Below are 27,445 nucleotides of genomic sequence, written 5' to 3'. Positions count from 1 at the left end.
ACACCCCACCTCCTTTAGCGTGTACCTCTCGCATCTCGGGAGTCGGGACACGAAACCGTTTTCAACTCCAAGCGCAGAAGACTGTCAAATCCAAGAGGAGATAAAACCAGAAACCAAAACTAGTATCTCTGGTTCAAAGATCCGCGAAGCTTCATCGCCGATCCCGCCTTGAGCAGTAATAAAAGCGTGCGGATCACAATTGGTGACTTCAGAGCCCGATAATAGAACGAGAAGGGAACTATAGCAGATCCATAGTCATCAATGGAGGATCCTCAGGGAGGATCAGAGAAAGAGAAAGGGAGCTCCTCACCTTCCCCAATTGCAGTCATCTCGAATTTTTGGAGAGGTAATGCCATTTCACGTTTTGGCTTCAAATATTTGCAATTTGTTCTCCGCTTAGTCTGATTTCGTCAAGTTTTCAGCATCTTGTACTGTTACTTAAATCATTTGTGGCGTGAGATTAAAAAAAAGTGATAAAAATCAACTGATGCACTACTTGAGCAAATTTGAATACAAAGATAATGATTCGATGAGATTATTCTATGATCTGCATCTGGAAGAGATCAATGAGACAATATGTTACTTAAAAGTTTGAGATACGGAATGGATTTATGAGAACATTTCTGCTGTTTAAACTCTTTTTTTTTAAAGATAGCTCGGAATTTATGAGTTTCCAATCAATGCACAACTTGAAAAGGCATAGATGCTCAATAACAAAGCCAAATTGCATTCAATTATGACCAACCATTAATATTGAAGGATGATTAGCAGAAGTTAGTGTAGAATGTAGAATCATGAAGTTTTGATTGATTAGCAGCTGTGTTTTTTTATTGTAGTCTATCTCTGTGGTGGTTACGATGCAAGATAGATCCAATTTTCTTTTCTGTAAATTGGATATTAGGTGGTTTTTCTTGGTCTAACTGGATTCCCCTTCTAATGGTTGCTGTTGGAAGAAATTTGTTGCTGGTAAGAAAGTGGGTAAGTTGATGGTGAAATTTGGTGCACATTCTATTACCCCTCACTAGCTCTCGGTCTGTAGAGAGCCCTCAATTTTAGGGCCTCTTATACCATATAATCATGATTTTGTTGGCGCTCACACCACCATCTCTTCAACCATTTCTGACATGAAATAAAGTGAGAATACAAGAGGAAAGAAAAAGAAGGCTAGCAACTCTGTTTTGGGGGTTGTTATATTGTTGTCATTTTAATATGTGTTACTGGTTTATTTATTTATTCCATTTGGCATATGGTGATCTCTTTCGTTGGAATGAAAAAAGTGGCAAAGTTACATTGATAACATTTAGAGCTTCATATTTCTTTGTTGCTGACGTTTTTGAAACAGAAAATCTGTATGTGCTACTATGACGAGCTATGTGTAGTTCCTAAGTGCTTATTGTGTTTTCGATTGATATGTACATTCATCCGGTTTGGTCATGTCTTATTGTTATTTAAATTCCTTATTGCACTAAAAAACTTGCAAGAAGTGATTGGATATGCAAAACTTGGTAATTCAACTCTATTTTAGAGGTGACAGATTTTGTATCCTTATTTGTGAAAGGAAATCTGGTTGAAGTTCTTAATCAGTCTTGGCTGTTTGACAGAATTTGATTTGGACAAGGAAAGGAGTCTGTTGGACGAGCAGGGGCTTCGGATTGCTGAAAATCAGGAAAACAGTCAGAAAAACAGGCGTAAGCTTGCAGAGAGTACTCGAGGTATTAAATATATATACCATATGCCCTTTTGATTAACAAAATTCTATTTTATCATTCAAAGGTCTGATTTATTGTCATGATATCATTGGGTTGAAGGTGTGTCAAACTGACTAGCTCTTGTGTGGTTGGAATTTATCTTAGTTACGAACAATTTGATCTTGTCTTTGAAAGCTTTGCATTCATTGCTTTGGAAATATAAATGAAGTTGCAATTTAATGAACACTTAAAAGCTTGCCTTCTGAAAAATAAATGTCTCCTATCAACAGAGTTCAAGAAAGCTTCAACTGAAGAAAAGTTGAGTTCATTTAATTCCTTGCTTAAGGCTTATCAGGAAGAAGTGGATAATCTTACAAAGAGAGCAAAATTTGGAGAGAATGCATTCCTTAGCATCTACCAGAAGCTTTATGAGGCTCCAGATCCTTCTCCAGCTCTTGCTTCAATTGCTGTAAGTTCCAGGTTGCTGCATATAAGTTTTATTGTCAATATAGGTCGAGTTTCTGTTCCCTAAATCCTCATTAGTTTCTCTTCAATTTCATACAATGATGGATGATAATGTTGATTTTGGATTTAGCACATGTTAACTTTGTAGCATGTTTTCTATCTGATTCTTGAAATGTTGCATGACATGATATAACTTTGCTTTTATATACATATTAAATGATTATAGTTTCTGTTATTTTCTCTAAACAATAGTAGCAAAATCTTAACTAGAAAGAAAAAAAAAAAAAAAAAAATCAACTGAACTCACTGGTTTAGGATTAGGTCAAGAGATCCAAACCTCATTGATAAATGAGTCCAATATAGCTGTTAATGTTGTTAAAACTACATCCACTCACAGACAATAAATTCTAATATTTAATAAATCAGAAAATCAAGAGCTGAGTGGCTCTAGTTTAACAACTTAAAGGCTCCAACATGTGATGGGGCTGCATAAAACATTGTGGAGATAAGGTAGAGAGACAAATTGATTACGCTGAAAACTGATGTTCCTTTCAAGAAATAAAATAATTATTTACTTTAAAACATGCTGAAAACTAATGGGATTTGACCCTTCAAGGTATCAAATTAATAAAGTCCCCTGAACTCTATTTTTTCAGAATACCAATCATATTCTCTGAACACCTGAACCACCTGACCTCATGATCCCCCCCTGTCCTGACCGTATGTCCCCCTCCCCTTCTCCAACGGCCTCCGCCGTCGATATCCACCCTGCCTCTTCTGGTTCTCTCCGCCCCCCTTCTTCCTCGTGTCACTGACCCTTCTCACCTCCCGCTTCCCCCTACCCCCCTCTTCCTCCTCCTCTTCTACCTGTTGAACATTGCCCCTGGACCACCGTTGTCTCCTCTACCTCCCCTCCCTTCTCCTCCTCCTCTCCTCTCCCTCCCTCCCTCTGCTGGCCATTCCTTATTTTTCTATCCTCCAACCACCCACTACTCTATCCCTGTTGGCCTTTGTCCACTTGGTCTCCTTGCTTCTGAAATCTCCAAATGGAGTAACTGTGTTGTCGGTTCCTTTCTTGGTAGTAGACCCCCCTTCTTTGTTGTGAAAACCTCCCTTTTGAACCAATGGAAGTCCTCTGGTTCTCTCTCTTTCTTCATGCTGGATAATGGCACCTTTGTCTTCAACTTTGCTGCCACTATTGACCGTAGTGCTGCCATTGACGGAGGTCCGTGGTATGTTGGGAAAAAACCCATCTTCCTCCGTCAATGGGATGAACATCTTTCCTTCTCCAAATTTGAGCCTAAGTCCATTCCCCTATGGGTCATTTCCCCAATCTCCCTCTCCACTTTTGGTGTGTCAAAGGCCTTAGCCTCATCGGTTCCATGTAGGCAAACCATTGTATTCTGACAAAAGAACAAAGGTTATGGTTTGACTGTCCTACGCTCGTGTCTATATCGAAGTCCAAACAGATAAGATTCTCCCCTCAATGATTACTGTTATGGATGGTGAAGGATCCTCCTTCGAACAAGAAGTTAAATACGACTGGTTACCTCCAACATGCACTCTCTGCAAATGCTTTGGACATACTACGGCTTTATGTGTTAAATCCAAGGCCGCAATCGATGAATCTCTCCAATCTACAGCCGTTGTTCCACTTAAATCCCAGTTCACTGTGCAGACATATAGAAGGAAAAATAAAAAGAACAACAATGTCGATCAAAACCAAAATCTGCCGTCGGCAAATTGCCGTGCCACTACTACCACTACTACCATTGGCACTTCGTTTGAAGCTCAGACTGTTGGTCCGTTGATTAATCCAGTAACCATTGGACATAACCTGTTCTCGATTCTCTCGCCTGATGCTTTTGATGGAACCGATGCGACCCCTTCCATTCTCGCCTCCAACCCTTTCTTCTCCCTCTGACGATTCTACAGTCCCCCTTTCTAGCTCTCCTTCCTTGTCTACCTCTGAGGTTCTACCTCTGAACATCACTTCTTTTAGCTCTCCCCTTCCTCCGTTGCTCCCTGTCCCGCTTGGCGCTCTTCCATTGGATGCTCTTGCTGCTCCTGCTTCTCTCTCCTTTCACCCTAAATCCTCTTCACCTTGTTATATTTCTAGTCCATGGTCTAACCCTTCAATATCTGACCCACCTGAACCATCTGAACCAATTCAATCCCCTAAAGCACCTTTTCATCCTTTGAATAATTTTATTCTGGTCTAGCTTCTTAATACCTTCTCAAAATTCCCCATGGATCACCCTTTGTGCCCAGGTAACCTATACAACCTGACCCAGTCCTCCTCTTCTTGCTCCATCACCAATACCCGACCCATCCCCCCTTCCACAACCCACCCCTGCCAGCCTAATTTGTTGCCTCCTTCCTGTTTACCTGCTGGTCCTGGTACCTCCACCTTGACCATGATTGCCTCCTGTCTGCTGTCATTGTCGTCTCTTGTCTGTGTTGCTCCACTGAGCTCCCCGCTGGCAACTATGGTCTCTGACGACCTACTTGAACCCATCACCGACCTGCGCCTCTTGTCGCCTTTGCTTTCTGCTGCTCCCACTAGCTCTATCACCATTGTTGCCTTTGTTCTCCGCAGCCCCCTTGAGCTCACCGCCACCAACCCTTGTTGTTGACTCTGCCTCCACCGTGAATGTTGAAGCCACTGCTATCACCCCTCCAACCAATTGGGATCCACTGACCAATCCTACTTTGGTTGGTGGTTCCCATGCCTCCACTCCTGTGACATTTGTTCCTGCCGGTCCTCTCAAGTTTTCTGCTCCTGTTACATCTCCTTAAGCTAATGTTTACGCTGCAAATGTCAACTACAAGCCTGTTTGCCATTCTCGGCCTACAGAGACTCAAGCTCAGGCCTCAGAAGGCCCTGCCGACCTCATGACGACTGACTCGAATGTTATAAACTCAACATAAAAAACTCAAGCTATGGCCTTGGAAGGCCCTGGATTAGCTCTGCATGCTGACCCCTTGGGTCTCTCCACAACATTGTCCTCATGGCTCCCCTGATAGAACCTGATTGTTCTCAATTTGGTGCTCAGTCCTGCCCCTCTCGGGCCATTGATGATTCATCCTACCCCTCTCGGGCCATTGATGATTCCGATTCTAACAGGCCCATTGCTGGCCCTTTGTTGCCATCCCCCCCCATCCAACCTTCCCTCACCCCTGCTCCTCCCACTAAACCCTCCCCTACTTCTTCCACTAACGTCAACCCCCTCCCTTCCCCCCACCTTAGCACCCCCCATGCTATCTCCTGGGGCTTTAAAAAGAAAAAGTCCTCCATCTCTGCTTCCAAAACCTCTTCACGATCCAAATCCACCAACAATTCTAAACCCAACCCTACTACCACCTATAACCTTAGAATGAACCCCTCTGCCAAGCGAACCTCTTCTGGTACTCCCTCCAGCTCTTCTAAGCATTTGCTGCCTTCTCCCTCCAGTTCTACATGACTCCATGGACTATCTGGAATGTTCGTGGTCTTAACTCCTTGGCCAAACAAGCGGAGATCCGTTTCTGTATCCCCTCTTCTAAGTCCAACCTCTAATGCCTTCTTGAGACTTGTGTGCTTCAAGTCAATGCCTCTCCCATTGCCTCTTCCATTGCTCCTTCTTGGTCCTTGCTGCCAATTATCTCCATAGTCCTAATGGAAGAATCTGGATTCTCTGGAACCCCTCTTACCTCTCTATCTCTCCTCTCTCCTCTCTCCTCTCTCCTCTCTCCTCTCTCCTCTCTCCTCCTCTGCCCAAGTTATTCACCTTTCCATTTCCCACTCTTATGGTTCCTTCATTTGCTTCTTCTTCTCTATCATCTATGCTCATAACCATGCCTCTTTTAGGATTCCCCTTTGGTCTGACCTCCTCTCCTTTGCCCCCCTTCACGGGATTCAGCCCTTGGGGGATTGGAAGTGATTTTAATGTTATCCGCTTCAGTCATGAGAAGCTTGGTGGTAACCCTATTGACCTCGGTCTCAGTGACCTTAGATGGTCTGGTACTAAGCTATCTTGGCATAACCGAAGAGCTGGAAATCTTTGGGTGGCCTGTAAGCTTGATCGTGCTCTTGTCAATGAAGCTTAGGTCCAAACCTTTCCATCTTCTCATGCTTGCTTTGACCTCCCTGGTATTTCTAATCATAGTCCAATTGACATCCATGTTCTCCCCTTTCACTCTTTTGGCCCCAAGCCTTTCAAATTTTTTAATATGTGGTCCTCGCACCCGGACTATCTCCCCTTAGTCCAAGATGCTTGGTCCATTCCTATTCCCCCTTCCTCTTCTCCTCTTATTGCTTTTATCAAAAAGCTCAAATCCGTCAAAGTTGCTCTTAAGCTCTGGAACTTCTCCACCTTTGGCAATATCTCCTCCCATGTTTCCTCTTGCTGGGACAAGCTTCTTTCCATCCAATCTAAAATCCAGTTTGACTTGCTCAACTCTGTCTTGGCCTTGGAAGAGAAAGCTACAGCCTCTGAGCTTGCTTCTCTTCTTGCCTAAGAAGAAAGCTTCCTCCGTTAGAAAGCCCACATCAAGTGGTTTGATCTTGGTGATTCCAATTCTGCTTTCTTCCACCATTCTCTCAAAGCTCGTCACAATGTCAACACCATTCCAAAGCTCATCTCTCATTCTGGTGTTGAGCTCCTCAATCCTGAGGAAATCAAAGCTGAAGCAGTCTCCCACTTTCTTGGAATCTTCTCCCAGCCTCTCCTTCCTCCCCCTCCTATTCCTCCCCATCTCCTCAATAAGCTTGTTCATGATGATCTTCTTCCTTCTCTTGTATCCATTCCCTCTGATGATGAAATCCTCTTTGCCATCCTCTCTCATAAGGCCAACAGAGCTCCTGGCCTTGATGGTTTTAGTATGGGTTTCTTTACCTCCTGCTGGGACATCATTCACAATGATCTCATCCTAGCTGTTTAGAGCTTCTTTTACAATCCATCTCAGATTAATGGTATCAATCACACATTCCTTTGTCTCATTCCCAAAAAGGAAGGTGCTGAATCCATTAATGATTTTAGACCAATCTCTCTTTGTAATCTTCTCTACAAGTTCATTGCCAAAATTTTGGCTTATAGGATTGGGAAAGTCATCGATTCTTTTGTGAGTTTCAACCAATCTGCTTTCATTGTCGGGAGGAGCATTGTTGACAACATCATTCTCTGTCATGAGATTGTCAGGGGTTTTGATTGGAAAAATCACCCCCTCTGCTCTCCTCAAAATTGACATTCACAAGGCTTTTGATTCTATTAGTTGGGATTTCATTTCAAAAGTTTTGCTCCAAATGTCTTTTCCTCCCTCATTTGTCCACGGGATCTTCTGTTGCATTTCCTCCCCCCGCTTCTCTGTATTAATCAATGGCAACCCTACTGGTTACTTCCCCTCGGGTCGTGGTATCTGCCAAGGCTGCCCTCTCTCCCCCTTTCTCTTCTCTCTTTCTCTTGAGGTGCTATCTCGTTCCATCCAGTCGGCCTTTGATCTCCACCTCATCTCCCTTATCCCCAAGTGTAAATCCCTTCGTCTCACCCACTTGGCATTTGCCGATGATTTATAAGGTGCGTCATTTCATTTCATATTCATCATTTGCACCACACCAGAGGTAACCCTCTTATTCCACTATCTACTTACTGTTTTACATTAATTCCTAGACTGTACTTAGGGCTTGTGTAAGGATCCTCTTATCCTTAAAAGAGTAAGGTGTCTCTCTACGTTGAACGAGATTGTAATAGGTGCCTCTCTACCTGCAAAGGGGATTTGTAAGGATTCTCTTATCCGTAAAAAGAGTGTAAAGGTTTCTTCCCTACCTACTGTATTGAAAGGGAAAGCTAGTGGAATACCTTACAAAAGGATCTTGTAGAGAGTGGACTAGACTCAGGTTAAGTCGAACCACTATAATTCTTGGTGCTGTGTGATTGTGCTTATTCTATTTTATTCTACATTTTTTAATTACAATCACGCTTGGGACATCATATTGAAAAGAATTAAAATTTCATTAGTATAACCTATTCACCCCCCTCTAGGTTATTTCAATGCATGCTCCCAAGAGTGGGCACTTGAATGCTGTGTATCGCATCCTTAGATACTTAAAGTCCTCTCCTGGAAAAGGACTCTTATATGCTCAGAACAATCACTTGAGGATAAAAGGTTATTCTGATGCTGATTGGGCTGGATCCATCTCTGACAGACGATCTACTTCTGGCTATTGTACATTTGTAGGTGCTAATTTGGTTACATGACGGAGCAAGAAATAACCTGTTGTAGCTAGATCTAGTGCAGAGACAGAATATAGGGCAATGGCTCATGGAGTTTGTGAACTCATTTGATTGAAACGACTCGTTCTTGAGTTGGGATATGATATTGACGGACCTATGCATCTCTATTGTGATAATAAAACAGCCATAAGCATTGCCCATAATCCAATACAGCATGATAGAACCAAGCACATTGAAGTGGACCGACACTTCATCAAAGAAAAAATTGACACTGGCAACATTTGCATGCCCTTTGTGAAGACAGGTGATCAGTTAGCAGACATCTTTACCAAAGGTCTCATTCCTCACTAGTTCAGTTTCCTCTTATGCAAATTGAGAATGTATGATATTTATTCTTTAGCTTGAGGGGGAGTGTTGGAATGTATGTAATAGGGGTACTTTAGGAACTGTGTTTATGTTATGTTGTCCTATTTTGTGTTTCCTTTTATTTTCCTTTTACCTCCCTAGGGAGGAATTTGTAATTCCCCAAATCATTATTAGAAACTAATATATGTGAGGTGAGCAATGGAGCTCACACACGTTAAGCTCTCATTTTTCTCTTTCTCCTCTCTACCTCTCTTCTTCCTTTCTCTTTGGTATCAAATCTTACTCTTCTCAACTTTCAACTGTTAGATGATCAGAATTCAGGTGTGGGAGATATGACTAATTTGATGGATCTTCAAAACCCTAACTGCCTTGCTGAAATCAAACCTGTTCTTGGGCTGGTCATTAATCAAATTTGACTGCTGTGCTTTGGGGTCTTTAAACAAACAGTAAAACACTCTTAGAACACTCTCTCACAAGTTAGAACAAAGAAGAGAAAGATGGAGATGGGGATGGCTATCTCAGCCTGGGCCTCTCACCCACAACTATCTCAGCTGTTGAAGAAATTATCTCTCAGGCAAAGCTGCAAATTTCATTCATTAATTAATTCTATCTTGTGTAACAGCAATGCCTCTTTTATAGAAGAGGTTAAAGACTCCAAAACATAGTAGGACTTGGATAAAGAAACCTACTTATCCTAAGACTTAAGCTACTTAACAATGATTTGTTCACCAAGTTAGTAATAAAACATTATTGGACTCATAAGAGGACTTCTAAAAGACAACTTAAGACTCCAACCTGGAGTTGGATTCAAACAAAACAAAAAAATCATATTAGGTTTAACTTAACTAATGAAGTAAATCTCGTTTTCCTACTTTCTACCCATATTTTAGGCCCATTAAAGTGGCCTATTACAAAGAAAATCCATGGGATCAACCCAAGGCTTATTTCTAATAAAATAATCCCTTTAAGTAACTTATATGCATCACCCCTCACTCCCTTTCTTTCAAAATATTGCATTTCATCATTTTCTGCAGTGAAAAATGACCAAACCATTGTGGTTTGGGCTGTCGATTAAATTGAACACGAGATGTAACCACATCAAATAAAAGAGTGTATTGCATGTAAAGTAATCAGAACACGGCACTAAGAAAGCGAAACAAGCAAATTCTACGTATATCTGTTAGTTTACTATCAGATTGAACCTACTAGATAACATTTATCTATTCCCTTCAAGTAAATCGCTGATTGGTTTGAAATTGACTTCTGTACGTAACTGCTCATAACTATTTCCAATTGTCAAACCTTTTTCTGCAATAATTTTCATTCTCTCTCTCATTTGTTTCTTCTTATCCACAACATAGGAGCAAGATTTGAAATTGGCTGAATTGGAATCTGAGAATCGAAAGATGAAAGTTGAACTTGAGGAGTTCAGGACTGAAGCTACTCATTTAAAGAATCAACAAGCAACAATAAGAAGACTTGAAGAGCGGAACCGCCAGTTAGAACAACAGGTTACCTATACATATATATCAACTTCTTATACTTTAATGTTGTACTACTCGCATCTTAGGTGGTTAAATGTGGTTGATTGTGCTGTGACTTGTTATTGTGGTATATGTGCTGTTGCATGATCCTTTTGGAGTTGATGCTGGTTGCTGTCTCACAGGTCAACATTTTTGAGACAACTGAAAGTGAAAGTGTTTGACTAAAATCAGTGAATACTGAAGTGAGCACTTTACATGAATATAGCATAATTTAGAACTAGGGAAGCACATAGGTAATGAACTATGAGGTGAGAAGGGAGAAAGGATGTTTAATATGTAAAACTTGATATTGAAAAATATTGTTATCATGTGTAATGGAGAATTGATATTAAGGTGATCGAAACACTCTGTAACATTGGCAAGGTTGGGGATATTGGCTACCAGAATATGTTCTGTAATAATAGTGGCTTGTTACAAGGGGATCCTCTTGTCATTCTACTATTTTTGTAGGTGTTGGAGATCCTTAGAAAACTCATCATCAAAGTCAAGAGCTTGGGGTGTATTCAAGGAATTTGGGTGAAGGATGGTATTCCAAGGATTACACCTCCACAATATGTGGATGATGTTATGATTTCTTGGATCTCTCAATAGTAAATTATTTTGAACAAAATGATTACCAATAGGAGTGATTGAAGTGTAACATACAAGATACAACAGATCATTAGATCAGTAGCACTTAGTCTGCCGGTGGGTGCTTCAGTATGCTTGATTGAAGTTAGTGGGCTTGATCTAGCTCATCGGTATCTACACGAAAAATTACTGAGGTAAGCTGGCCGTGCAAAATATATAAATTTAAATATTATTAATAAGAGTTGAAAAAAAGAGATCTTCTATGAACCAAGAATTATTTGGATAACAGGTCTTGGCATATATCTGAATGGTGCATATGTGTGTGAAATGCCCAATTTTAGTAAATGGAATGTCTTTGTTAGTTAGAGACATCATCATAATTGGCAAGGGGAACTAAGGCACTAGAAGGCTGCCTAAGTGCTTAGGCGACAAGCCGCCTGCCTTAAGGTGAACAAGGCGATCAAGTGTTATTTAATTTACTATTTTCTAACATTATTTAGTATGCTACATTGCTACATATACCTTTTATCATTAAAAATCAACATTAAGCCACATCAAGTCATAAAAAATCAACAACAGCCACATCAAATCATAAAAAATCAACATTAAGCCACATTAAGTTATAAAAAATCAACATTTAGAGAAATGTTCATGTTTTGTAATAAGTTTGGCTGGTCAAATGATTTTATTTTTTCGTGAGACATTTTGTATCATGTAGAGCACAAAACCAGCTTTCTAACAAGTCTAAGATTACTTAAATCTGAGTTTTAATAACAAAGTTATGTTCTAGTCAAACTTATTTTAAAGTGCGCGAATGTTTTTAAAATTGCCTAAATTAAAATAATTTTATGGATATTAAAACAAAAGATTATTTTACCGGACTTTGGTTTTTGGCAATGCTTTACTATGATTAGAATTATGAAATTTCAAGAATTGAGAAAAATCGTAGTATTTGAAAGTCGAAAATTGCCTGTACAACCAAAAATTTAGTTTTTGTTCTTCGATTGGGGGGTTGAATTTTTATCCTTTTAGAATTTGTTTTTTAAAATATTTATATTGGATTCAAATAAGTTCGTATTTGCTTATTTATGAATAATATCTTAAGTAAATGAAATAAAAAATATAAAAAAATTTACTTACAAGTTCCTCGCCTTGCAGCAAGGTGCCAGTGCAATAAGGCGATAGTCGCCCAGAGTCCACCTAGGCCACCTGGACGGCGTTGTCGCCTAGGCGATGCCTTGACAACTATGCGTAGCATGTTGACATTTAACAATGCACAATAATGACACTAAAAGAGAAACGAATTCAATTAGTTACTTTCCTCCAATAGGCTTGTTTGACATAGGAGGAACTGTTGCAGCAATAAACTTTTGTCTGATGGAGCGACCATCTTTAATTTTTTAAATGCCAGGATCCTACTATGCTTCCAATGGCTTGGCGCCTAGGGGCCCACACACCTTGCAGCCCATGCTAGGATCCTCGGCCGCCTCACATAAAGTGGCCCTCCTGCGACTATAACCTGGGACATGATGTCTGTTTTGATACCAATTGACACAATACAAATCATCATGCCAAAAGACCCTGGTCTGATGGAGTGTTTGAATGCTGCATGTGTGTGTGGAACCCAATTTTCAGTAGATGGTATGTCTTTGTTGGTTAGAGACGGTCATATTAACAAAGCATAATAATAACACTAAAAGAAACAAATTCAACTAGTGCTTTCCTCCGATAGGTTGTCTGACGCAGGAGGGAGGAACCATTGCATCAACAGGTCTCTCAATAACCCTCCAAAAGAGCAATATCAGCAACCTGGTCAAAAGGATTCAGATCTGAATCCTGTCCTGGTTGATGGGTCTAATGGACATAACTAATTGTTCTCAAAATTGGAAGTTTAGTCAATGGCCAGGTTAGAACATATCAATGATTAACCAATATAGAAAATGGCTGAAAACAGAATCTCAGAATTAGTAACCATGGATATTAGCAGTAGAACCGAAAATAGCAAGGTATAAACCAGAATTGGCAACTATCAAAAACAGTAACCAGATTTGGAACTTTCAGAATCCACAAGTGGTAGAAAACTGAATAGAAACTGAACCAAAATTAGAAACTAATGGAGAAAGTTCAGAAAATAGCTATTAAACCATGGAATAGGAAGTGAAACCAAAATAGAAACATGGGTTTTGGATTAGCAACCAAAAGAAACAAATTAGCAATTGGTAAACGGAATAGAAACAAGAAGAAAATTATAGTTCTAAACAGGTTATGTTGCTGTCGCAGGACTCAGGTATAGCCAGTGTACTACCCAACAGATTGAAGAATCGATGGGAGAGGAAGATGGCAGTGGCAAGTGGCAACACTAGTTCCTGTTCTGACAAAATGAGGGAAGTTAGTTAACAGCAACGCAAAACAGAAACAGGGAACTAATGTATGCAGGAAGGAGATAAGACTAAGTATGCAGGAAGGAGATAAGACAAAGTCTAACCTTTGATTGATTGAAGAAGAGAAGAAAGGATATACTAGGCCTCTCACCTAACTGTGGAGAAGGAATCTTGCCAACTCCAGCCTTCACATCCCACCGAGGTTTCCCTACTGCATCCCACTGTAGAGCAGTTGTGAATCCCACAAAACCTTATTCTGTCTCTAACAGAAGTACAGTAACTCACAAGCTCAAGGCTAAATTATTTCTCAAATCATTCGTAGCGTGTATGATCATCTACTCTTTATTTATATTTTTTTTTATTTCGGTGGGTAAATAATTTAATAACAAGGGGAAGAGGGGGTGGGAGTATACAAAGTCAATAGGCACCGAACTGCACCAGGCAGGGGGAAACAACCCTAAAGAGCAGGGGGGGATCAAAATAGACGAAGGCAAGCCCCAGGAGACAACAATAAAGCTCTTCCTTGGGGTTTCAGAAACCAAATCATGGAGTGATCTTCTAAGCTTAGTGAAACATCAAAGTAGATGGCATTCCAAGTCTTGGCAAAGGATCTAGAGTTGTAAATCCATCTACAAAGATTACGCTCCATTCAGAGATGATTGATGGTGGCGCAACAAACGAGTTTTCCAACAGTATCACTTATCGATTTACCACCAAAAGTCATATCGATCTAGATTCATTCTCTTGCTAGAGGGAGAGGCCTTCGCCTAGCAGGCCAACATTTGGTAAGGACACGCCTCTAGATGGTGGAGGAAAAAGGGCAGTCAAAGAAAAAGTGGTTACTGTCTTCCGCACCATTCCAACAAAGGCAGCAATTGGGAGGGACAGGGATGTGCCGGAGGGTGAGGAAGGCTTGGGTGGGGAGGTAGTGGGAGAGGGCTCTCCAGGCAGTGAAGCTATGGAGGGAGATATGGGAAGGGAACCAAATAACCTTGTGCCAAGGGGTGGGAGGGCCAGAAGTGATGACCAAATTCCAGGCAGAGGAAAGGAGAAATCCCCAGAAGTGGAGGGGAACCAGAGGATTTTGTCAGCTCTATCATGAAAGGGTAAGGGGGGGGGGGAGGGAGGACTAGAAGGGAGAGAGGGAAGGGATGTTTGGAGGAGGGGTCCAGGACCCATTGGAGATGATAGAGGAGACTAGGGAGTCAATGAAATATGCTAAATAGGAAACCCCCCCATGCATAGAAGGACGAACCGACCCTTACAACCTAAGTGTCTCTTCAAAATAAAATCTATTCTAGAACATCATAAAATAGAAACTAGGGGCTGGAATGTAGGAAATCTGATGTAAATTTATGGAGGAGGAAGAGAAGAAAGGTCTAGCCAGCCAGCAACCCTATCAAGCCAGCCAATCAGCCAGCCAGACAGACTTTTAGGCTACCTTTTGGTCCAATATTGCAGGCCATGTTTAGGCCCATCATTACATTAATTTATGCCTTGTGTGGGGGCTTCAATATATGGGCCCAAGTGTGGGCCTGACTATGACTAAAGTCAATGGCCAGAAAAGGGCCTGTTTGGGCTGGACTCATGCTGCATCATATATATTGTTGTTGCCATTACTTGACAGCTCGAGCTTTCGGGATAACTGGTTATATATCATTATTGGGTATAATGTTTTGGTTTGAAGTTCACATATCGTGAGATTGCATCACCCTCAATTTCCACTCTCTTTATGGTTGCATCATCTGCAATTCAGTTTGGAATATATGTATACTTGCCTCCTTAACTCATTTATCATTTCTCATGCTTGGATTTTGATACAAGTTTAGATGGAAGAAAAAGTAAAGGAAATTGTGGAGATCAAGCAACGCAGCTTGGCAGAAGAAAACCAGAAAACACTTGAAGTTCTAAATGAAAGGTATGTTTTTCTTTGATCTCATTAGTTAGAAGGTGAACTCTTGATCATTGTTGCCACGGCATCTAGGCGATCCTAGGTGTTGGAGGGAAAAAAACAAGGCAAAACCAGCAAGGTGTTTAGGTGGCACCTAAGCGATGCGACACCTTGTCAACTATGCTCTTGTTGCTTTTAGATGATAAAAACTTTCATGCCTTCATCTTGTCTGGGCTTAGGAAATCAACAGATGATGCTTTAGTTTTTGTATTTCACAAGTTATCTGTCTTTTAATTTTTCTTATTCTAATGGAATATTTGTGTGTTACCTAACATCTTATTAGCATGTTTTATCATTTATGATCATGTGGACGCAGGGAGCGGCTGTTGCAGGATCAGTTGCGGCAAGCTAAAGATAGTGTTGCAAACATGCAGAAATTACATGAACTTGCACAGAGCCAATTGTTTGAATTTCGTGCTCAGTCAGGTATACTGCTAATTTTTGGATCTGAAGTACTATGTTGATTTTTAAAGTCCATGGCATTTTTTCCCATGCCTCCTGAAACATTGAAATTGGTCTGCATCCTTGTCCATTTTCTGTAAGAAGTTCGAAACAACTTTTTGCAACTCACTTTCATCTACCTGTTTCAGAGGAGGAAAGAGTAGCAAAGCAATCAGAAGTGAATCTTCTAATGGATGAAGTAGAACGAGCTCAAACACGTCTACTTAGCCTTGAAAGGGAGAAGGTGCATATGTAATCAGAGCCCATATTTTGTTTTAGAAGGAGCTTAATATTATGTAATCCTGCTGTAGCCATATTGTGATGTGATATGACAAAGATAACTCATCATATCAGGGGAAAAAAGGTTAATTTATGTTGTAGCTTTAAATCAATATGGCATTTCTTGATATGTTGATTTTTTTTGGCAAAATTTCATCTCGACTGTCCACCATTTTTAAGCCACGTGGACAGTCAGTTTTGGCCAACTGACGGTTGGCTAAGTTTTACACCTTATGGATTAGCTACAATCAAATTTCAGACTCAAATTGAATCAAATGCCTACTCATGTTTGTTCATTCATCCTTGTATTTTTCAGCCATCCATGTATGTCCATGCACCCTTTAGTCCCAAGATTTTCACAGCTTTACTTTGCCACTAGGTGAACTCTGTTTGGGCTGAGACTTGATATGTAGGGGGACCACCTTGGGTTTACTTGTCCACAAAATTTGGGCCTCATTTGATTTTCCACATGGTCGATATTTAGGTCATCCTGGACAACTTTGCCCTTATTCCTTATTGGAACTGTTTGCTACTTTTATGAACAAATCTTACTCTTGAAACAGCATGATTGGGAAAATTCCCAGTTATGATCTGGGAGTCTGTATTGAGAAATGTGTGATCAATTCACTATTAGGGTATCAGTCTGATTAAGAGTAAATGCTTAAGTAGATATTTTTCACTTTCTGGCAAGGAGTTAAGCACTCATAAGTGTTGCTAAATTGTAATTGGATTCTTTATCTTAGTTTGATAATGAACTAAGGGACACATAGTCATAGTCGAAGCTGGTCTTTTTCTTTTCTTTTTTTTGGGGTTGGGGGTTGGGGATGAAGTAAGGCAGTGCTAGCTTCCCTAAATAGTAAACAAACCCAAACCCACTTGTAGGACCATTAGGAACTGATGTGAAACAGTGCAAGACCCATAATTTCAGCGGGAATAATGATTGGATCAGACCCAAATTCGGCTGACAGTAAGGTCACAGCAAGGGTGTAATATATCCAAACAATAATCACAACCGAAAGGTTAGACTAACAACCACAGCAGGCCTACAGTATATGGCAGTTTTCTGTTAAAATTAGTAACTAGGTGGAACTGTCAAACCCTAGGGTAGAACACCTTCAAAATCAACACCAACCATAGGGATTGTTTAAAAAAGAAAAAAAAAAAAACTTGAAATCTCACTCAACTGATGACCAGAACTAGAGTTACAGCATAGTTCCAAAATGGCAATTATTGGGTAACCAACAAACAGTACAGCTAATAGTCCCCTCAGATGGGGCTCAAACTGCTGTTGAAGGAAGGGTAACAGGTCCTCTTGAATAAGAAAGCCATTTCTTAATTCTTTCCTAGGTCTTATGTTTTCTGCAATTAATAATATTTATTAATATTTTAAGAAATAATAATTACCTTCTGAACAAATATTAAGTGTGGAACGACATATTAATAATCACTTTCAGTTGAAAATACAACTACAATAATTTCATACATTTTCATGATTTTTCTAACAAAAACAGAATTTCTCCAATTTTTATTTATTTTCTGGATTTTAAATTATTTTAAAAAATACATAAATAAAAAAAATGTTTTTTTAGGGTTGTTTATTGGCCAACAATCTCTAACATATAAAATTGGGCTCCAACCAATATATATTGACCCTATATTTTTCCTTCCAAAAATTAGTTCGAAGAAAATTAATTTTCCAAATCAGAAATAAAAAAATAATTTTAAATCAGAAATTAAAACCAACTCTGTGAGGTTGTTGATCGGCATATGGTATCTGACATATAAAAGAGTAAACACCAACCAATATTTTCCCCTATTTTTCACAAAAATTGGTTTCAAGGAAAAAGTGTTTACCTTCAAATTTGGAAATTGCTCAAATCCACCAAAAGATTGAAGTAGATGCTCCAAAGTTGACAACAAAGCCTTGATCCAGCAATTTGGACAGAAATCCAGATTTCTAGCAAATTCTAGAGCTTGTGGTCAAAATGGCTGAAATTCTTTCATGAAATCAGTTGAAATCTCACATTTATACACGAGGATTGTAATGTTTCAGAGAAATGACCAAAATTATATAATATTTTGGCCATTTTACTGAAATGTTTCACAGAAACAGTGCGTTCTCCCTGGTTCGCATTGCATTTCGTTTTGACTCATGTCGAAAATACTTTGCCAAAATGTTGAAATTTTGAACCATGTGCCTGGTGGGGTTTCTTAGTTCTTTACTGTGGTCAAGCTTCTGCTGTTGCTTTGTTTATTTTATTGCTTATAGTGATATTTATAACCGTCTTTCTTGATTGCTGTGTTTTCTCCTCTCTAGAATTCTTACTATTAGTGGGTTTATTTCCTTCCATGGTTTGAGGTTTCAGTTTCGGGCATGGTTCTGGTCAGAATTAAATCCAAGATATTTTGGCTGAAACCGAGAATTTGGCTGAAACCATGTTTTTTCTCCCTAGGAAGTTTTGGGGTCCATATGGCCAAGTTAGGCCCTGGAACTTGTAGAACAGCCTATTTTAGGCCTCCTAAAGATGTTGGAACCATTATATTTTAAATAATCACATCTAAATTTGTAGTTTGACTTTAGACCCTAGGTTGGTAGTCTATGCTATATAGAATCTCTACCCTAGGCTATTCCACACAATCTTTAGTACTAGAACACATATGGTTAAAGTAAAACAACTTAAATAAGCATTAGATATTAGAAGACATCAAATTATAAACCATTTCATAAATCAGGCATCATACATGGTTTCCTTGACTCCTAGTATTGAAACGAGTGCCATGCCGGATCATAACTTCTATATTGTTGCTGATGCTGAATCAAGTTTTTCTCTGATTGAATCACAAAAGCTGACCATTTCATAGTATAGCGGACTTAACACTCGAAATCTTGTTGTTGAGCAACAAATCCTCTTGTTCTAAGCTTGGTTGGGTAATATTTTGTCAAAAGAGGGAGCAAATAGGAGATTTGGGGGGTTTTCTTCACAAACAGATGAAACCAGATGAGACAGCCAGCCGAGAACTTGTGGAGTTAAAGGTGTTTAAAGTAAGTGGCGTGTAACTTTTTGTCAGGAAAAAGCTGAAACAGTCCAAAAAAAGTCGAAGCCCTGTAGCGTTTCTGTTTTGATGCTGGTTTTGACTTGGGGGGCGGGCGAAACCAAGATTTTTTTTCTTAGATCTTGCCATGATCTTGTATAATGTTTCCCTCAGAATTGTATTTTTTTTTTAGTTTAAATTTTTACATGGTTTATATCTTTTTAACCTATCCTGCACCAATGCTCAACCATAACCCACCCTGACCCTTGAAACATGCATGGGCCTTGCCGATTTTACAGGCTAACCAGTGCTGGGTTCCATGCGGTGAGGTGAGGTGGGGTTGGGGGGGCCTCAGTGATGTTGAGAACCGTACCCAACCCTAATCTGGCAGGCGTTATTTCATACCCTAGCCATTAAAGACAGGACCGAGTGGGGTGGTAGTGGTGGAAGGCACTGGTTAAACCTGCCCATTGCCATCCTGTCCAACTTGGACTTAGAGCTTACTTTTCAAGCAAGGGATGCTATTGTTTATCAATTCAGATCTGGATAAATTCATAACGTCTATGGATTATGTATTGAAAATCTGGATTATGTAGTCAACGAAACCATTGAAAATTGTAAATTAGGATTTTTCTCCTAAAATTACATCTAAAGGAAAAATTGGGAACCAGGACGATTGAACCATACTGCAAGCAACCATTAATTTTCCCTTTTACATTCATAGTTTTCTTATCCTACTCGCGGTTATTTTTCACCACAATGAGTGACAAGATAGTATGCTTATCCTACTTTGTGGTTATTTTTCTCTAATATAATGAATTGTTGGAACTGAAGCACTTCTCTTTCGGGTGGTCATTCTATACAGGGTCTCCTGCGCTCCCAGCTGCAATCAACCAATGGGGAAACTGGGAATAAGAAAACGTAAGTTACTTCAGTTGTCCAATATCAGACAGTCAGACCTGGTAAATGTAGTTTTATGTCAGGTCATATTTGAACCATTGAGACTAACTAACCCAACATGCAGTCTTATAGATCATTTTGCATTATGTATGAAAACTTTGTCACTGTCTCCTGCTACTGATGAGTTACAACTCACCATTGTCGACAAGTATTACATCTTTCAAATTTAGAGTCTCCAGTGCTGCTTAGAAAGGCTATTATAGTACTTACTACACTTTCTGGAGACTCCAGTGGTACTTAACGTACTTTTTGTTTGTCATTTTAAAACTGTCAATTTGAGCTTTATGGTTTACATAGAAAGCATCATTAGTGAATACTTTAAAGCATGTTCTTCAGCTAAAAAGAGATCACTCTTTTTGCAGTGAGAATTTGGATTCAAATAGTGTACTTGAAAGTTCGTTGACCGCAAAAGAGAAGTTAATCTCTGAACTGAACATGGAACTTCACAGTATGGAAACCACTTTGTTGAATGAGCGAGAACAACACATTAATGAGATCAAGAATTTGAATGCATTACTGAATGAAAAGGTACTTGAATCATTATTTCAGTACTAGCTCTATTTATCAAAAAATATTATGTATGTTGAATGTGAGAGTCTAGTTTTATTATGGTATTTGCTAGAGAGGGAACCTGTACCTCAGGTTCTTCTGTAACATGTCCTGCTTTCTGCATTCATATTTCTTTTGCACTTTGTATGTAAGCTGTTGTGCTTGATGATTTCTAAATTACATCATCAATGGCGCACACTCTCTGACTCCATTTGTGTTACAGATTCTCCTTACTTGCATTTAGTTGGACTGATGTTCAGGGAGACGAACTGATTTGGAGAAAATCTAGAGATTGTTCAGAATGGGTTCTCCAATGAATGTATAGGGCATCTAATCTACATATGCTGTCCTCTTTTTCATTTAGGAGAAAGAATGCTACCTGTCTAGCATTCCCCACTCGCAGACACAGTGCCCTGTTTCCAGGGGCTGTGAAAAGATGCCCCTGCCCCCCCTGAAAACAGGGGGCTGTGTCTGGGCGTGGGGAATGCAGACTGGTAGCGTTCCTCCTCCCTTTTAATTTTTTGTCTTCTTATGTTTCTTTTCTGGCTTGTGGGGCCCAGATAAATGAGTGTTCTTAAAACTTGATTACAGTTTTTCTATTACTATTGGCAGAACTTTAATTAACTCCCCCTATGGAGTTAAGCGGGATTTCAATTTTGGTCCTTATTGCTGTATGACCAAGGAGTGGTTAAGTTATAATAGGAGATGTTTACTTGGCAAGTACTTTGAATATCAGAGAGAGATATGATCAAGTCATTGCCCATGATGGACTGGCTAACGAGAAAACTATATATCTATATATCTATATATATATATATATATATAGTGCACTAAAGACACTTATTGCTCATTGAATGAATCAGCAATGCTGCTTAATACTCTTGCTGCAAGGAGTCTTGGGTGACACAAGTTGGATTCCTTCTTACCTAAGTTGATTTCTTGGTCAATATATTTTTATCCTCTCTTCTACTCCTTTCTTCATCTAAAACTACCATCAACTGCAAGTACCCAAAATAAAAGAAAAACTTACCATCAAATACCACCAATTAGTTCAAGCTTCAGTCGTCTTCATTTTTTCCACCCAACGAACTCCTGTCCTAACCTTAGTTTACAGCCATCCTTCATCCATATTCCCTGTATTCGTATCTGAAGTTTCCACCACCTCTTTGGCAATCATGTCTCTCACCTACCCCTTTAGCCATCCATCCTTAGCTGTCCCTTCAATTTTCATTAAGCCAATAACCTTGTTTCTCGTGTCAACTTCAAAACCCTATTTGCCAATCACCTGTCAGTTCAATTGGCATCAGCGCTGCCAGCATTGTGTTGAACTATGGCTGTCACGGAAAAGGGGGGGGGGTTGAATCAGTGATACTAATTTCTCCTTTTAAAAACCACACACGCTGACTTGTCAATCACTGTTGGCACAAATTTCCATGGTGCAAATTGGTTTGGTTCCCTTACCACATTCCCCACTATTGTTTCACAACTTGGAGAACTCTTTCCTATTGCCTCCCAACACAGTCTTTCCTCCTCGGAAGACACATACCAGTCCCTCCCTCTTGTATTTTATACTGGAATGCCTTTCAAGGTGTGTATTACCTCTTCTTCAGCTGCTCCTCTCTTTGAGGATTTGGTCTTGGCTTCTTAGTCGTTTTTGGCCTAATAGACGGCGTGTTCTTCCTTTTCATTGTGAGTGGATTTGGGTGGATATGACTTTTGGTGGATCTTCTATTTGTGACTTGTGGGCAAAGCTAGCTTTTGGTGCTGCCATTCACCATATTTGGGCTAGAGTGTAACCTCAAAAGATGGACTCCCAATTCTAGATCTTATCAGTAGATTTGGAACTCCGTCTCCTTTAACATTAGAAGCAAGCTATCAGTGGTCCCCTTTAGATTATTGACTCTCCCAGAAATAAGCATATTGTAGCCTTTTGGGACCCCCCTCTTTCTAATGTGGGTGGGTTGCTGGAATTTTCCATTTTGTTTCCCTTTGTCCCATTGCCCCCCACCCCCCTTTTCTTTGTTCTTCGGTAATGAATTTATTATTCATAACACCAACCCCCCCAACCCCACCATCCCAAAAAAAAAAAAAAAAAAAAAAAAAAAAAAAACCTTCAGGAATGCCTAAAGTGTCTTTGAGTTGGGCTTTGATGCTACCAGAGGCCCCGGAGAATAATGCCAAGGATTTAAGGAGATTAATATATAACCGAGAAGGTATCATGAGCTTCCTTGTTTGAAGAAGATTAGTGCATCAAAGCGGACACGTAAGCACCGGGTGGAAAATCTGGGCCAAGGCAAGCTGTCTCCTTATTGTCCAAGATGCTTTGGTGTCTGCAGCACATGCTCACCCCTGCAACTTGACTCCTCCACCACTATTAAGGAAGAAACTAAACAGCAACAGAAACACTGCCACTGTTGCTGCCACCGCCAGTGCCATAACAGCAGTAGCAGCAGTGTAACAAGTAGAAGAAGATGATGGAAGGAAGGGGAGGAGGAAGAATAAGAATATTGAAGAAGCAGTAGCGGTGGCAGCCACAACAATTGTTACTGATGAAGAGTAGTTGCAGCAGCCATTGCCACACCATCATTGCTACCATAAAAGACAAAAAAAGAAGAAAGAGGAGGGACTGTACCTATTTGAGTTCCAGCACTGCTGCCACTTCCTTCAACGATGTCCCAGCTTCGTTGAGAACAGGCAGCCACAGAGTTGTGATTCTTGCAACATTGTGCATAGAGCAGATTTTCAGGAGCACGAATGGCTTTTTCTCCACTGTTCCCCCTGGCCCTCCAGTCCCCGCTTCTAGAATCCATTGACATCGAGAATGTCCTCAGCTCCCCCCCCCCCTTCTTTAATAAGATATTTGTTATCTTATTTTATATATTAATTCCCTTATCCCCCTGATGTAGACACACATGGTGGGTTATATTACAGAAGAAGAAAGATGGTAGCCAGACCAGCTATAGGACCAGCTTTAGGCTGATCGAGCCAGCCCAGTAATGTAAAGGTATTGATTGAACAACAATCCCCAAGAATAATCCCAGAACTCCAATCAAATAAGCCTCCACAAGCAGAGAATTCAAGAAACCAGATTTGGAACAAAACCCAAAACAGGGAAGAATAGGGGGAGACCTGCAGTTGGCTGTAAGAGTCTCTAATGGGGCTCAAACTTGGACTGAAGGAGGCTGTTAGGGTGCTGAACAAAACCCTTAAGGGGTTCTTCAAACAGATCTCAGATCTGAGAGATCTTTAAGTTCTTGATTTCAAGCCTTAAATAAGGAAACTTGGAGAAAACTTGCTGTAGCAGATCCAGGCCTCAGATGGCCCTGAAAACCTGGTCAAGTTACCCCCTTGGTGTCCCCTACAAACCCCTAAAAGGGCTCCCAAAAGTGACTTCTAGGTTGAGAGTTCTTGGGGAAGCTGATTAGGGTCAAAACCTTGCCCTTCTGCCTGCCTACCTTGGACCAGACCTGGGGGTTATCTTAATTTGTTCCTAAGCCACACTAGACCTGGAGTAGTGGTCCGTTGGACCCTCATCTTGTGAGTTATCAATCCCTTCGCGGTTCAGCACTATTTTCCCAGATTTTGTGTTCTTTTGGGGTATTAAGTCTGTAAATCAGAGACCTGGTTTGGAGTTTACTATCAACTGGGGTTGTTTGCCTTAGGTAAACTACCTTACATCACCCCCTTGTTTGATTATTATTTATGGCAGAATCCATTGGGAATGCCCTCAACCCCCTTTCTTTAATAAGATATTTGTTTATCTTATTTTAATTTTTAATATATTAATGTTCTATTTTATTATAACCAAAAGGAACAGGAGTAAAAAATGAATGTATAAGTAAGGATTCCAAAGTTTTTGTGGAAATTTTAAGATTGAGGTGATTTTCAAATCTTTGAGAATATTTTAATAAATACTAAAGCGCCTAGACGACTCGTAAGGAGGGCCTTGTACCCTAAGCACCTAGCAGGCGCTCGAACGCCTTGGATCTCGAAGAGCTTTGAATACTATGGATAAGTGAAAGAAATGTGGCGGAAGGATGTGACATTATCAACCCATCATGCTTAGGAATCAGACAAGTGAAAGTCTGAAAGTTTGATTTTTGATAGCTGAAAGAAGAAGCTATCGACTGCCCAAATAAAATCAACTTTAGCAATTTCCCAAGCGGCAAGGAAGAATCCTCAACTAAATCCATCAGGTCCTGGGGCTTTCTGAGATTTTTTTGATTTGATGGCACTGAAAATCACCGTGATTCGTTCGGTCCTCCAATCCATGTATTTGTATTGGTCTGGTACCTTTGTTCTTCCAGCATCGGTGATCAAGTCTTATGAAGATCTTTTGTGCTCCTTCCTCTGGAAAGGCTCGGACACCTCCAAATTTCATAGACCCCTCAGTTGGAAGAAGGTTTGCCTTCCTAAATCTGAAGGTGGGCTAGGGATTAGGAGAATCCAAGATACCAATTCAGTTGGAATCCTCAAGCTTATCTGGAAAATCGTGACCAAGCACAAAAGTATCTGGGTCGATTGGATCCTTGTTGGTCTGCTTAAGCACCACTCCCTTTGGACTGCCTCTTCTACCTCGGACCCATCCTGAATCTGGTGGAAGATTCTTGAGTACAAACCCATAGCCTTGACTGCCATTTCCTACTCCGTTGGAAATGGTCATTCCACTTCCCTTTGGAAGGACCCTTGGCACCCTTCAGGCATTTTATCTCAAATCCTTACTCCTAGAGTAATTTACTCTTCGGGTCTTCCTGCTAATGCCAAAGTCTCCCATGGGATGGTCTCCCCCCCTCTTCCCCCCCTCCCCTCTCTAATGTTTGGTCCTCCCTTCCCCTTATTCCCCTTGGACACCGAGGAAGGGATGGCAAATGCATCCGGCTCCCCTCCTCCAATGGGATCTTCTCCTCTACCTCTGCTTGGACCCATGTTCGCACTCCCTCCCCTCCTGTTCCGTGGCACATACTGGTTTGGTTCAAAGGGCATATTCCTAGACATAGCTTCACCTTATGGAGATGTATGTCCAATTGCCTTCCCACCCAATCCTTCCTCATTCATCGTCTCATCCCTGTTAATCCCTCTTGATGCCTTTGCCCTTCAGGCGTTGAAGATATCCCTCATCTCTTCTTCTCTTGCCCTTTCTCCTCCCTTGTTTGGAAGAAGGTCCTATCCAACTGGCAATTGTTGGCCTTCCTGCAGGACTATTCTTTCCCTTGATCGAGAATGGGTATGGGTGAATATGACTTTCTAGGGTTCCTTCATTTGTGATACGATTGGAAAATTAGCTTTTTGTGCTACTATCAACCATCTATGGATGGAGTGCAACATCCGTAGATGGACCCCTAAATCCCGTTCTCAGTTTCAGATTTGGAAAGCTATCTACTTTGATGTTACTTCTAAAGCCTAAGCCCTTCTTAACTGCCACCCCAGGCAGGTCCCTATCTCCCCAAAAAACTCCCTCATCATTAACTCCTGGAATCTTCAGGTTGATCTCTTTCAGCCCCCTTGAAGGTGTTAGTATCCCCTCCCCCCCGCTGGTCGGTCTTGTCTTTGCATTAGTTTGTTTTTGTATTTCTTGTTCCTGTTGGGTTGGCTTCTCCTTGTCGGCTTAAGCCTTCCCCCCCCCCCCGGCGTGTTTCCCTTGTATATTCTCTCTCCTTGGTAATGAATTATTTATTCATCCAAAAAAATTTTTTTTTTCCTCAGCTGGAATGGAAGAGACTGTCCTTTGGAGATCAGTGGAACCTTCTTAAAGGATAATTCCTCAGGAATGAGACTGACATTAGAAATGTCCTTTCAAATGTTTTTGTTTTTTTTTTAGGAAATGGATAGAGCATGCACATTAGACTCAAAATCTTGAAGATGTTAATAATTACTAAGAAATATCCTCCATTTACACATTGATTTTTGGAAGTAGGTCTAAGAGCACTTGTTTTAATATATATATATATATATATACACACACACACACACACGTATCCATCTCTATGTGATTTAGATTCCTATTTTCAATGGTTGCTTCTTATTGTAGACTTTCTAAATTTTCTTTGTTAATTTTCAGGACACTGCTCTTGGGGAGTTAAAGAAGGAGCTTCAGGCAAGACCCACAACCAAATTAGTGGATGATCTGCGCAAAAAAGTCAAGATATTGCAGGTGCTTCTATTCCTCCTAACACTTTGTTGGGGACTCTTGAATTACTTCCTCCGTATTGGTTTAATTGCCATAATTGCTTTGACTGTTTCTGTAATTGTTCACAGAAGTTTACAATGTTCAGTCAAACTTATCTAAAAATTTTGCTGCTCATAATGTCATTCATGTGATGCACTATTTTGTATTTACTATCATTTTGAGAACTTACTAGGCAAGGAAAATTTATGGTTAGGGTTTGATGAAAAGGTTGAACTTAACCTATGATATTTAGTACATGCATTAGTTTGATCTCGCAGATTTGAAATGGATTCTTAACTGGTGCTTGAAGGTAATTTGGTGGTCTACTGTTTTTCCTTTTTTTTTCTTCTTTCTTTTTTAATCCATAAAAAAATAGTATAGAATCAATAGTAAAAAAGGGAGCAAGGAGATAATGGTGTTTTTTAATTTTATTTTATATATGATTAAGATTATGATATTATTTACCTTTGTATTTCCTTACTTTTTGCAAAGAATGTCTTGGTAATCAGAAATAATTGCGTACCCTGAAGATGAAGGTATGTTATTAACGGAATGATTATGCCATGTGATGATTTTGAAATAATCCCTTGCAACATCACCTGGACATAGCCAATGCTATTGTATAAACACCCTTCTGCCCCCAATTTGTGCATTTATACTGTTTTCGCTTGAGAAATATTTTTTCATGTATTATGTTGTAGAAATCTTAAGTCTTCAAGACTTCAACTCTTTGCCAGTCATAGAAGCTTTCAGTTCTTTCATATGTTCTCTTAATTTGTTTATGGATATTCATGTTGATGCGGTTCAAGGAAGTTACTGTTCAGGTGAACAGTGGTGTGA

At 40.1% G+C, this 27,445-nt stretch overlaps 1 protein-coding gene across 1 annotated transcript in view; it reads left to right on the top strand.

Moving 5' to 3' along the window:
* Positions 1 to 27,445, top strand: part of LOC122079333 (protein CASP-like) — a 47,835-nt gene continuing 20,390 nt past the window's right edge. The window contains exons 1-10 of the mRNA XM_042645715.1: positions 1 to 346; positions 1,602 to 1,712; positions 1,979 to 2,157; positions 10,093 to 10,242; positions 15,056 to 15,144; positions 15,494 to 15,603; positions 15,768 to 15,862; positions 19,796 to 19,851; positions 20,253 to 20,418; positions 26,498 to 26,590. Coding sequence (XP_042501649.1) covers positions 262 to 346; positions 1,602 to 1,712; positions 1,979 to 2,157; positions 10,093 to 10,242; positions 15,056 to 15,144; positions 15,494 to 15,603; positions 15,768 to 15,862; positions 19,796 to 19,851; positions 20,253 to 20,418; positions 26,498 to 26,590 — 1,134 coding nt within the window. The 5' untranslated portion in view covers positions 1 to 261. The remainder of the gene's footprint in view (positions 347 to 1,601; positions 1,713 to 1,978; positions 2,158 to 10,092; positions 10,243 to 15,055; positions 15,145 to 15,493; positions 15,604 to 15,767; positions 15,863 to 19,795; positions 19,852 to 20,252; positions 20,419 to 26,497; positions 26,591 to 27,445) is intronic.

This window comes from Macadamia integrifolia, chromosome 5 (assembly GCF_013358625.1).
Source record: "Macadamia integrifolia cultivar HAES 741 chromosome 5, SCU_Mint_v3, whole genome shotgun sequence".
NCBI classification, from domain to species: Eukaryota; Viridiplantae; Streptophyta; class Magnoliopsida; order Proteales; family Proteaceae; genus Macadamia; species Macadamia integrifolia.
The sequence above is the reverse complement of the archived record's forward strand: the minus strand, read 5'-3'. Positions and strand labels throughout refer to the sequence as shown.